At 49.1% G+C, this 13,054-nt stretch overlaps 1 protein-coding gene across 1 annotated transcript in view; it reads left to right on the top strand.

Moving 5' to 3' along the window:
- The first annotated feature begins 8,124 nt into the window (after positions 1–8,124).
- RGS10 (regulator of G protein signaling 10) overlaps positions 8,125–13,054 on the top strand; it is a 41,190-nt gene continuing 36,260 nt past the window's right edge. The window contains exon 1 of the mRNA XM_033942542.1: positions 8,125–8,250. Within this exon, the coding sequence (XP_033798433.1) occupies positions 8,202–8,250 (49 nt within the window). The 5' untranslated portion in view covers positions 8,125–8,201. The remainder of the gene's footprint in view (positions 8,251–13,054) is intronic.

The following is a 13,054-nucleotide window of genomic DNA, read 5'->3' as shown; positions in this document are numbered from 1 at the left end:
GGAGCTTTAACCACTGCACCACACTCTCCCCTACTATATATTCTATATGTGGCACTGAAAAATTGGTCTGTCCCCCCAAATGACTGCTAAGTGTTGTTCTTTAAATGTCAGCAACAAAAAAGAACACCCGACAGTTCCACAGGAAGAGAAGACAAACAATGTGGAATTGGTGATCTTGGTATAAAAATTTATAGGTGCATAAAAAGTCCTACTGAGGCTAGAAATACGGCAATCCCAAAACAAGTGATGCAAATGATGTAGATCCAATAAAACACTGTCAGTATATGTTGGGATTATCAAGGCGATCTATATCATATGCATCACTTGTTTTGGGATTGCCGTATTTCTATCCTCGGTTGGACTTTTTATGCACCAATACATTTTTATACCATGAATATCAATTCCACAATGATACTTTAAATGGCATCCTGAGGAGGATCACTTGACGCTATGTTCAGGAGCAGACGGTGATTTGCTTCTCTCCTGCCGCCTGCCTTGAATCGCCCGCTTTTTGCCGGTTTTTCACCCCTGTTTGATCGCTGCTTCCCTGCTTGGTGCTTCCTAGTCGCGGCGCCGGTGTTGTGGAGTGCGAGCGGGGCTGTATGGCGGCAAAATCAATAAGACCGCAGAGAGATCGTGCCCGGCTCGCTGAAGATAAAATGGCGGCGGCCGCTAGCCCGGCGGGCCCCTCCGCTTCGCCGTCGTGGGTGGCGGAGATCACCATGGAGGTCACGGCGGCTTTGGAGTCAGTGCTGGAGAAGCGACTCAAGCCACTGGATGATAAGCTGGAGCGGCTGCAGGGGAAGCTGGATGGAGTTGGCCGCGAACTGGAGCAGTTCCAGAGCAGGGTCGGTGAGGTGGAGGACCGCGTGGGTGGAGTGGAGCAAGCACAGAGCCAGCAGTTGCAGCGCCTGGAGGCCCTGGAGCTCAAGGTGGATGAGCTGGAAAACCGGGCCAGAAGAAATAACCTTCGCTTTGTGGGGCTCCCAGAGTCTTTGGGGGAGTCAGACTTACAGTCCTTCATGGAGCGCTGGATCCTGGAGTCTTTGGGGCTCTCGGCGGAGCTGGGCCGCTTCCGGGTGGAGAGGGCCCACAGGATTGGAGCTCGGCGGGACGCAGAAGCCAGACCCCGAGTGGTTATCATCCGAGTGCTTAACTTTGCCTACAAGTCCGCGATCCTGCAGGCGCTGAGAGGGGGTCGTCAGTTGACTTATGAGAACCGTAAAGTATTGTGCTTTCAGGACTATTCTCCCCATGTGGCTCAGCGGCGCCGGGGCTTCAGCTTCGTTTGTTCAGCCTTGTTCACTCGTCGGATCCGGTTTGCTTTACTGTATCCTGCTCGACTCCGTGTCTCCCAGGGTGGCTCTGTTTGTTTCTTTGAGTCCCCATCGGCAGCCCGGGATTTCCTGGCCCAACTGGATGGCGGCGGTGGCCTTCCATCGTCCACTGCTCCTTGATCTACTGTCTGGATGTTGGGACTGCTCGTTGGCTGGCAGGGCCATTTGAACCTGGGGGACCTATATGGTATTGGCTTTTTCCCCCCTCTCCTTTTTCATCACTTCTTTGGGGGGCGCCTTGCCCCCCACTTGGAGCCTTTGTGGGGGGTATGCGGAGCTCTGGGAGTGCCCTGTTTCCTCTGCGGTCCTCTGGTGGGCAGGCTACTGCTTTTGACCTGTTCCCCAGGCTGCCTTTGTTCGACTTTGTTCTTGGTTGGGGTCTCCCCTGGACTATGATTGGACTTTGTTGGGGGCGCTCGGGAGGAAGGGGGGGCTGCGTTTTGGGGGTTTGGTTGTGTGGGTCGGGGGGTTGTGGAGTGTTGGGAATGCGAGGTGAGTTGGAGTGATGAGTGTTTCCGGGGGGGTGGCTGGGTCCCTGGGGGGGAGGTTTGAATGGGTTGGACCTGTGGCAGTCTTTCCCCGGAATCTGTGAAGGGGGGACCGGGTCTCCCTGAGGCGTGTGGGGCTGGGTTGTTGCTGTTTGAGGGTATGGTTGAGCTTTGTTCTTTGCATCGGGGGTAGGGTGTTTCATGGGGGCTTTTAGTGTGGGTGGCCCAGGTAGGCTGGCGTCTTCACGTGATGGGTCCTCCTTTGAGGATCGGTCTGGGGAGTTATTGGGGGGTGGGGGTTTGGGTGGCGGTGGGGGGTTGGAGTGGGATGGTTTTGGCTCAGAGTGGAGGGATGTCGGTTTTTCTTTTGATCCGGAGTGGCTTGGGGGAGGTTGGCTTGGTGGGACATCACATTGTTCCGGAGCCCGCTTGCTGGGACAGTGCTCTGGAGTGCCCATGGAATTTTTTCACCTTTGTTTGGTGTTTTTGTTTTCTGTTTTTCCATGGTTCGAGTGGTGACTTGGAATGTTGGGGGGGTCACGTCCCCGGTGAAGCGTACTAAAATTCTTCAAACTTTACAACGCCTCAAGGCAGATATTGTCTTGCTACAGGAGACACACCTTACTGCGGCAGAGCATGCTAAACTCCAGCGGGGTTGGGTGGGCGTGTGCATGGCGGCTGCTGGCTCCGGTCGGAAATGTGGGGTGGCTATTTTGGTTCGTAAGGGGGTTGCTGCTCGTCTGGATACTGTGGTGGCTGATTCTGAGGGCTGATATATCTTTTGTAAGGCTCAGATTGCGGGGTCTGTGGTTCTTTTGGGTAGTGTTTATGCTCCAAACACGTACGATCGGAGATTTTATATGCGTTTACAGGCGATTCTTTCGCCCCATCAGGGTCTGCCGATGTTGTTGGGGGAATTTTAATTCTGTTTGGGACCCCTCTTTGGATAGATCTACTGCGGTCCCTAATCGTTGGGCTCAGGATGGTAGGGGGCTCCCCTCCTTCTGTCAGTTCTTGGAGTTGGAGGACGTTTGGAGGATTTTACACCCGACTGAGAAAGACTTTACTCGTATGTCACGGGCGCATTCCACGCAGTCCCGTATTGACTACTTGCTTCTTTCACGGGCTGTTTTTTCTCAGGTGGAGCGAGCAGAGATTGGTCCCTACGCGATTTCAGATCACGCTTGAGTGTGGTTGGAATGGACGCCCCCGGGGCAGTCCTCAGAGTCCCGTCAATGGAGATATCCTCTTTGGCTTGGCCAGGACCCCAAGTTCTATGATTCGTTGGTGGCGCGCTGGAACGATTATTGCTTTCATAATGATCAGCACCGGGAGGACCCTGTCCTTTTTTGGGAAACCGCTAAGGCGGTTCTCCGTGGGCATATTATTAGTTATGTTTCGCAAGCGAAGAGGAATCGGGATCTGGAAATTATTCGTTTGTCCCGGCTGCTGGGGACTCTTCGGCGAGCATATGGCCGTCAGCCTACTGCTATCAACCTTGTTGGACCTTGCAGGCCTTGTTGGACGTGCAGGTCACTTTGAATGAGAAACTTCACCAGCGGGCAGCTAAGAGTCTGGCCTATTACAAATATCGTCTTTATGCTTATGGTAACAAATGCGGTCGCCTCTTAGCTCATTTGATTTCTCACAGAGAGAGCAGACAGAAAATAGTAGCCCTTACATCTTCGGACTCCAGGCCTATTACGGCTGATGCGGACATTTGTCAGGCTTTTCGGGACTATTATGCTGAGCTATATGCAGAGCCTTCGGCGCACGGTCTCCCGGGGGAGCTGTATTTGGACTCTTTGGATTTACCTGGTTTGGACCCGGCCCATTTGGAGACGCTGAATGCCCCATTGTCGGAAGCGGAGGTGGATTCGGTTATTCGTCAAAGCCCGACTTTGAAGGCGCCGGGCCCTGACGGCTTTCGGGCGGAATTTTATAAGTTGTTGCGGGTAGATATTGTCGCGCCGCTTACGGCTATGTTCAATGTCATGGTGGATGCGGAGGCTATGCCAGCTTATCTTAACTTGGCTCAAATCATAGTTCTGCCTAAGCCGGGGCGTGACCCCGCCAGGGTGGAATCCTATCGCCCTATTTCCCTGCTCAATTGTGAGGTGAAGATCTTGGCTAAGGTTCTGGCCAATCGATTGGCTGGTGTTCTTCCTGAGCTTCTTCATGAGGCTCAGGTTGGGTTTGTGCGGGGCCGTTCGGTCGAGAAGAATTTGAGACGCATTCTGGCCTCTTTGGAATTTTGTGCACGCCGCCAACTGCCTTCGCTTATGGTCAGCTTTGACGCAGAAAAAGCCTTTGACCGGGTGCGTTGGGATTTTTTATTTGCCACCTTGGCCAAGTATGGGTTTGCGGGCCGTTTTGTTTCGGCGTTGAGGGCCTTGTATGCTTCTCCGACAGCGGCCCTTATGGTGAACGGTTGCAGCTCTTCGTTGTTTGATATCTCCCGCAGAACGAGACAGGGTTGTCCTTTGTCCCCGCTTTTGTTTATTCTCACTTTAGATCCCCTGTTGCGTGCGATCCATTTGACTCCTGAGGTGCAGGGGGTTTCTTTTGGTTCCCTTTGTTTTAAGGTGGCAGCTTTCTCAGACGATCTCTTTGTTCATCTTACGGACCCGCAGCGCTCGTTGCCGGCGTTATTGGAAATGATTCAGGAGTATGGGGACTTTGCGGGTCTTCGTCTGAACTTGGGGAAGTCAGAGGCTTTGTCCACTTCACCTGCCTTGCAGAATAACTGGGGGGCTTCCTTTCCGCTGCGTTGGGTGATGGATTAAGAACATAAGAAATGCCTCTGCTGGGTCAGACCCTAGGTCCATCGTGCCCAGCAGTCCGCTCACGCGGTGGCCCAGCAGGTCCAGGACCTGTGCAGTAATCTATACCCCTCTATCCTCTTTTCCAGTAGGAATTTATCTAATCCTTTCTTGAACCCCAGTACCGTACTCTGCCCAATCACGTCCTCTGGAAGCGCATTCCAGGTGTCCACCACACGTTGGGTAAAAAAGAACTCCTTTTGGGTAAAAAAGATTCCTTTTGTTATCTAGGGATTCGGCTCACGGCTTCTCTTGGTCGTCTTTATTCTTTGAATGTCGGGGCACTTTTGGATCGCACGTCGCAGCAGTTAGATCGTTGGAAGGATTTCCCCCTTTCTTTGTTGGGACGCGTGGCGGTGATTCGAATGGTCATTTTTCCCCAGTGGCTCTACGTACTCAGGATCCTCCCATTGCGTCTTCTCAAGAAAGACTTGAGGAGCCTGCGACGGGTTTTTGCTAGGTTTTGTTGGCGTGGGAGGAAACCTTGGTTGCGTTATGATCTACTAGTGGGGGGGTGGCAGCAGGGAGGTTTTGGTATTCCGAATTTTGGTTTATATAATTTAGCATGTCTTTTGCGACATCTTAAGGATTGGTTGTTTGGGGATTCTCAATATACCCCCACCTCGCTTGAGACTCTTCTGTACGCCCCGTATTCTCTCCTTGCCTTGCTTCACATGCCTGGGGGGGCCTTGCCACGGGAGGTTCAGGGCTCAATTCTTTTGGTTTCCATGCGTGGGGCGTGGGAGGGTCTGGTTAGGCGCCTGGGGGGGACCCGTGGGTGTCTTCTCTGTTGGCCCTGATGGGCAATCCGGATTTTGTACCTGGCTCGGACAATTCGAGTTTCCGTCGTTGGAAAACGTTGGGATTTTTTTTGGTAGAACATCTGCTGACCGTCGATGGGGATCTGCGAACTTTAGCGGATTTGAGGGAGCGGTTGGGGCGATGCTTTAGGGACACTTTCGCTTACTGTCAAGTTAAACATTATATTCTCACGCTTCCCCGGACTGCCCTTCAGCACCCGTTGGGGGCTCGTATTAGGGATCTGTATGCCCAGGTTGAGCCTTTTCAGACTTCGGTGTCCGCTTTATATCGGGCTTTGCTTCCTTTTGAGGCTCCTAGGAACTGTCTGGGGGTTCGGGATAGCTGGGCCTCGGAACTCCATCTGGACCTTGCTTCTTGGGAGGTTTCCCGGAATCTGGCGGGCTTGCCGCGTTTAATCCGAGAAGCCGTGTTGCAGGAATGTTATGCTCGTATTTTGTATAGAGGGTATATCACCCAAGCTCAACTATTTAAATTTGGTGGTGTTGCTTCTCCCCTGTGTCTCAAATGTGGTCGGGATCCGAACACGTTTGCGCATGCTTTGTGGAATTGTTGGTGTACTCAGGCTTTTTGGGCTGAGGTTATCTCTTATTTGAGCTCGCTTTTGGAGACGACGGTAGAGGGCACGGTTGAGCAGGTGGTACTGGATTTACCGGGAGCTTTTCGTTCCTTGCTTCCGGGAGCTCGCTGGCTGTGTCGTAAGGTGTGTCTCCTGGCCTGTCGTTGTATCATGCAGCAGTGGACCTCCTCGGATCCTCCGTCTTTTTGGCATTTGAGAGCTCTTCTTCATGAGTTGGTTCTTCAGGAGGCCCGGGAGGTGGGGGGTTCCCTTAAGCGTCGGCGGAGCTTTTTGTTGATTTGGGATCCTTATGTCGATTCTTTGTCTCCTAGGGGACGTGGCCTTCTTCTGAACACCTTGACTTGAAGCGGCTTTCTCCTGGCTAGTTCTGGATCTCGACATCTCTCTGCTCTGGGGTCTGGGGTTTGGGGGGGGGGGTTTGTGGAGGGGGTGGAGGAGTTCTGTTTAGAGGGAGGGGAATGCCTAGGTGGGTTTGTTGTCCTAGGGTCATCAGAGTCCAGACCCTGGGGGGGGGGAATTTGGTTTGTGTTTTTCTATGTCGGGCGTTCCACTTCCTTAGGGGGGCGGGGGGGGGTGCTGGTGGGGGTGGGTTGGGGGAGGCGGGATTTTGAGGAGGTTGGGTATTTTTCAGGGCTGGTATTTTTGACATGCTTCTGTATGATTGTCTTTGTTTATGCAGCCACTGTATCTTTTTCTCTGTGCTGGCATTTTTGTTGCTGTATTCACTAATGCGTGCCTTTTCTTTTTTCATGTTAATAAAAAATTGTTACAACCTAAATGGCATCCTGAGTTGGGCACCGGGATCTATACCTACCCTTCCGGGCAAAAGGATTTACACCATCTGGAACTGGTGCAAATCCTCGTGCCTACATTAGGCACGGATTGGGCATATTCTGTGATACTGCACGCAAATCCCTTCCTGTGGCTTGGCCCCCTCCCCTTTTTTAATCCATGCACTAGAATTTACAAGCCCTGCTCAGTTGTCAGTGCTAATTGGTTCATTACCCAATTAAATTAACATAAAAGCCTTACTGAGTCAAATTAATGGTCCATCTAACTCAGTAGCCCATTCTCACGGTAGCCAATCCAGGTCACCAGTACATGGCCAAAACCTAAAGAGTAGCAACATTCCATGCTACTCAACCAGGGCAAGCAGTGGCTTCCCCCATGTCCTTCTCAATAACAGACTATAGACTTTTCCTCCAGGAAATTGCCCAAACCCTTCTTAAAACCAGCTACGCTATCTGCTCTTACCACAACCTCTGGCAATATGTTCCAGAGCTTAACTATTCTCTGAGTGGAAAAAAAACCTTCCTCCTATTGATTTTCAAAGTATTTCCCTGTAACTTCATGGGGTGTCTCCTAGTCTTTGTAATTTTTGATGGATTTTGTAGATTTCAATCATTAGCTTTCTGTGACCCCTGATACAATCACTTGTATCATAGCTTGCTAGACTGAGTCCCGGTGTATCCCCACCAATCCACCCTGCCCGTGCTGGCAATGTTTGTTTTCTCCTTCTGTTTACCAGCTTGAGACACCAGGTAAGTTATCTTTCTTGCACACTCCCACCTTGCTGCGCTGAACCCCTGGAAGTGTACCTCTCTAACCCATTAGCCTGCTTGCTGGGTTGAGGGGTGACAACCACTAGGTGTGTACCCTCTTTTCCCCTGCTTCCTGGCCTGAGCCCCTGGGTGTGTGCCGTCTTTCATGGACTGACTTTGTGGGTAAGGGCCCTCTCCCCCTGCTTGCTGGACTGAGCCCTTTTCCCTCTTGCCTGCTGAGCTGAACCCCTGAGTATGTGCCCTTTCCCTCTGCTTATTTGGCTGAGCCTGGTCTTTGTCCTTTTTTCCTGTGTTTTCTGGGCAGTGAGCTAATCTCTGCCCTTTTCCCTCCTGCTTTCAGGGCTGAGCCCCTGGGTGTGTGCCCTTTCCCTCTGCTTGCAGGTCTGAGCCCCTGGATATATGCCTTCTTTCCCTCTGCTTGCTGGGCTGAGCTCCTGTCTCTGCCCTCCCTCCCTGGCTCTCTGTGTGGGCTGCTGCTGTCAGAGGATGCTGAGTCGCTGCTTCTAACCACAGGAAGAGGCAGAACGAGAAAGGGGAAGAGAGGAGCAAAGAGGCTTGTCTGGAGGAGTTTGATCTCAGCTCTGGAGCGCAGGATGTTCACCCGAGCTGTCAGCCGGCTAGGCAGAAAGCGGCCGCCTTCAGGTAGGACTTGCCCAACAGCCCTGAGCTCCTGCAGGTGCTGCCTGCTGCCCACTTCTGCTGGCTCTTACTGCATCTGGCATGCTCTCTCTCTTTGATCTTGCAGCTAGGCTGGGGAGGTGTTGAGGAGGAAGTTTGGCAGAAAAGAGGAAGAGTCTCTTCACTCGCCTCTACCCTGTATCTGCCTGCATGTGGCACAGTTGCGGTGAACGGGCTGTCCATAAGCAACTTTGCACCTTCCCTCTGCTTCTTCCTGACTTTTTTCTGGGCTCCTTTGTCTAAACAGCACTTTCTTAATCCTAAAAAGCTGAGGCCCAGGATTCTCAAAACTTACCATGCCTTTAAGGATGGGGGCAAAACCGCTTCCAGCCACTTTACCGTGCCTGTATTTTATTGCCCGATTATCAGAACGGCTCACCGTGGTCTTTTCCAAGCTTCCTAGCACCCTCTGACTCTGCCATGCAAATATAGTACAATAAGGTCATTACTATTAAAATGGTAGGAAAATGGGCTCATTAATATTTAAATGAGTACTCCAGGTGATTCTCCAAACAAAGCACCGGCTTTTAGCAACCAAAAATGACTGGCTGGTCCGGTGGTGCTATACTGTGAAAAGCGTCTCTTAGGCGCATGTTTCTGGCTGTGGCTCACAATAAAAACATTTTTAAAACACACTTTTCATTTAAATTATAGTAATATAGTGATGGAGAAAAAATCTCAAAAGCATGTCTTATAAGCACTTGTTGAAGCTAACGATTGCAACTCTCCCTTCTCCATCCAATAGCACTGGCACGCCTATGATGGTCACGATGACATAGCGTTGCTAGTAGTTCTCCCCCCCCCCCCCACACCCCCATCCACCCATGCCTATTTCCATGGGCTATTCTGGATACATGCTAATTGCTATCACCAGCGACTCATCTCATAAATTTGGTGACCCTCCGCAAACCCAATTTGCATATGCAGTGGAGAATTTATTTTTTATATTGTTACAGCAAGTCAGCGACCCATTGGATTTTACTGATGATATTAGAGAATCCAGCCCCAAGTTTTTTTAATGGATTTTTCCCTTTTTTGCCTTGGCAGTAACAATCTAGAGAGTCTGATCCAAGTTTTTTGATCCGATGAATGTGGCATTGAAACAGAAAACAAAAGCAATATAGGACACACCCTTTAACTTTTAGCTGTGCCTAAATTCCATCTATGTAAGGAAAGGATCAGAAGTTTAAAAGCAGCTCCAGAATTCAAAAAGAATAAGCACCAAAGATCTTTAGCTGTGTGGAAGGAGTAAAGCCTGGGCTAAGCACAGAGGAACCTTAGCTATGTGTTTGTGTGTGGTTTGGGGGGGGGGGGGGGGGGGTCAGGGTAAGCAGAGCTAGCTCGAGCTGTGGACCAGGTGAGGCCCTGGGCACCAAAATCCCCTCTCTTCCCTTCTAGACTGCAATTCAGGATTTGGGGGGCACGATGCAAACATTGCCAGAATCCTTTGAGCTGATGCTGGAGGTAAAGCCTGGGATAAACACAGAGGATTGTTGCTGTGGGAGTGAAAGGCAAAACCTAACAGCACACAGGATCCTTAAGAATGGAAGTGAGTGTCCCTTTGATATGTCACGGAGATGCCAAGAGTGGAACGTGTAGATTTTATAAGCGGTGGGGGGAGGGAGAAAAGAGGATAATGGTACAAGCAGTTCCCAGTATGTCAATGGTTCCTGTCCCAGATGGTGTGCAAGGACTTAAAATAGGCCAAATCTCCCCTCCCCCACTCTCATCTCCGCCCCCTGCCCCCCCCCCCCCTTCCCTTCTCTTGTACCTCTAGTTGAAGTTGTTGCTTGCGGCAGTCAACAATGTGCTCCTCGCGACCCCATTGGCTCTCCTTCTGATGTCACTTCCTGTGCATGGCACCCGGAAGTGACATCAGTGGGAGAGCTAACAGAGTCTCAAGGAGCACGCTGTTGACTGCTGCAAGCAACTACTCCTCATTAACCCCAACCAAAGTGCAAATTATATAACAATTATGTACGTAATTGCCATGATAGAGCAGAGTATAAAACTAGATTTGCACCCTTATAGTAGCATAAAGGGCTGCTGTAAATGCTATAGCCCACACAAATAAGCGCTAGGCCCAGCCCTGACCCGTCCATGCCCCCTCACACTTGCACTCTGCATTTTGCATGCAATTCCTATAATCTAAGGGCAGTTGTGTGCGTAACAGCAATTATAGCCAATACTTGTTTAATGGCAATTAGCAGATAATTGTTCTATAATTTGTGCACATAATTTTGCATGCTAAGCTTGAAATTGTGCATACAAGTTTATAGAAGTAGGGGATTGTTTTTTACTCTCCCACTTAGTGGAGCCCTAGTAACAGGCTCACACTAAACAAAAGAGAGGGTTTTGTTCAAAAATTGGCTAAATTCAATGTGTTTTTATTTTCCCCTGAGTTTCTACTAAATTTTAGTTTTTAAAAAGTCTGATAGTACCGAACCCAGGGTAAGTAGTGACTTCCCCATGTCATGACTCTGGACTTTTTTCCCAAAACTTTTTAAAACCCAGTTATGCTAACTGCTGGGTTTTTGTGTGCATCCTTGCCCACCCTGATTTTGAGCTCTGAATGTCTTTTTGGTTTTTTGTATTGTGCTTGAATCTAGGAAATACAGACCATCCTCTTTAAGAACAGGATTCCTGGTAGCTAGGAGTGAGCGTTGCAGGGGGCTTATCCTGCGGTATCCCTTTGACGCCCAGCCCTCAGCATTATAGGATGAGAGTGACTGGTCAGACCTCAGGTGTCAGGGCACTTTCCCTCATGGAGCTGAGTTGAGTTTTCAAGAATAAAGTGGACATATTCTTAAGCACTAGATAAGGACCCTGGCAGGACACTGGAAATACAGCTGAACAGAGGGATGTTAATTTATATTACAAAATTTAAACTCAACTCAGTTGTGAGTGTGTCATTTGCAGGGGGGGGAATTAACGTGTCTTCTTTTGTGATCTGATTTTGTACTGGATTTTAACGACTGGTGCCAGCTCTCTGGATGCTGAAAGACCAGCTCCTTCATTGTGTGCGTGGAGGGGTGATTCATGTTGAATTTCACACCACAACTGAAGTAATCAGACATTCACCAAGCAGACCACCCAAATCAGTACAAATGAAAGAGCTAAGCCAATTACTATCTCACAGCCACTGTCATTCTGGTTTCCTATCAAAAGTTTCCTGGGGTGCTGAGAAGAGAAGTCCCTCTCTCTGCAAAACCCTGGCCACCAAAGCTACACTTTGAAGAGTGTGAGTGCGTATGTTCACATGTCTGTGTCTGCTTGTTCCTTTCCTTTCTAGGTCTGACTGGTTTTCTTTCCAAATATAACTTTCTAACTCAGATACTACAATGTAAAAATAGCTTATGAAAGCAGGGCATCTTCCCTCTGTCTAAACAGGTTGTCAGTCAACCAGCCAGCACATAGTATGGAACTGGAAACAGAGTCCACCCGCAAACCCAGATTCTCTGGAGCCCACATTCCCTCCATGGGACACAGAAAACTGCAAAATACATGATTGGATGTAGTCCTATCCATAGAAACGTGATGGCAGATAAAGGTCAAATGGCCCATCCACAGTAACCATTATCTCTTCCTCTCTCTAAGAGATCCCACATGCCTATCCCAGGCTTTCTTGAATTCAGACACAGTCTCTGTCTCCACCACCTCTTCCGGGAGACTGTTCTATGCATCTATCACCCTTTCTGAGCTGGTGGACCCTGAAGTAGGGGAAATGGCATGAAATGCTCAGAATTACAACAGCTTCCATGTTTCCACTTTTACTTATGTTCAAATCATTTATATTAAGCTGTTCAAAACATCCAAACAGAACTTAACTGATTCACATATGTTACAGCTCAGATTATTCCATTCCATTCCATTAGAGACTTCTATTCCGCCATTACCTTGTGGTTCAAGGCGGATTGCAAAAGATTTATGGTTGGTCTGTTACAAAAGATCAGTGGACATGACTAGTGAAGGTAAAGAATAGGGCAGGTAGTTTCGGGGAGTCATGAAGAAGGAAGGAGGAATTCATGATGTTAAGACTTATTCAGGGATTTCATGAAGAGTATGGTTTTTATTTCTTTTCCGAATAACTTGCAGTCTGAGGTTGTTATCAGTAGATTGGAGATCTGACTATCCAGTTTCACTGCTTGAGTGGCCAGGAGGCTGTCATAGAGTTTTTTTCCATTTCACTTCTTTGATTGGTGGGTGTGTGAATGGGTTGTGAGTTTTTCTATGTTTGGTTGAGGTATTATGGATGAGTCGGTTGTTCAGGTAGGTTGAGCTGTCTCCATTTATAGCCTTAAATAGTATGCTGTAGAATTTGAATAGTATTCTTTCCTGGATCGGGAGCCAGTGTTAGTTGATGAATGCTTCAGTAATGTGGTCGTGTTTCCTTAAGGAGAAGACGAGTCTTAGGGCTGTATTTTGAATTGTTTGAAGTTGTTTGGTCATTGTTGCACGACAGGGGAGATAGAGGATGTTGCAGTAATCTAGTATACCCAGGATAAGGGATTGTACTATGAGCTGGAATTGTCTTCTTTCAAATAATTTATAGACTTGTCTTAGGTTTCTCATAACGGTGAAAGATTTCTGTATTGTTTTGTTTATTTGTGGTTGCATGGTGCAGCATCTGTCTATTGTCTTGCCTAGTAGTTTTAGGGTAGTTTGAATGAGTTATTTGATCGAGTTGATTTCTATGTTGGTTATAGTTGGGGTTTTGTTGTTTTCAAGGAGGATGAATTTTGTTTTGTCTGGGTTGAGTTTCAGTGTG

The sequence above is a fragment of the Geotrypetes seraphini genome, chromosome 4 (assembly GCF_902459505.1).
Source record: "Geotrypetes seraphini chromosome 4, aGeoSer1.1, whole genome shotgun sequence".
Lineage (NCBI taxonomy): Eukaryota > Metazoa > Chordata > Amphibia > Gymnophiona > Dermophiidae > Geotrypetes > Geotrypetes seraphini.
The sequence above is the reverse complement of the archived record's forward strand: the minus strand, read 5'-3'. Positions and strand labels throughout refer to the sequence as shown.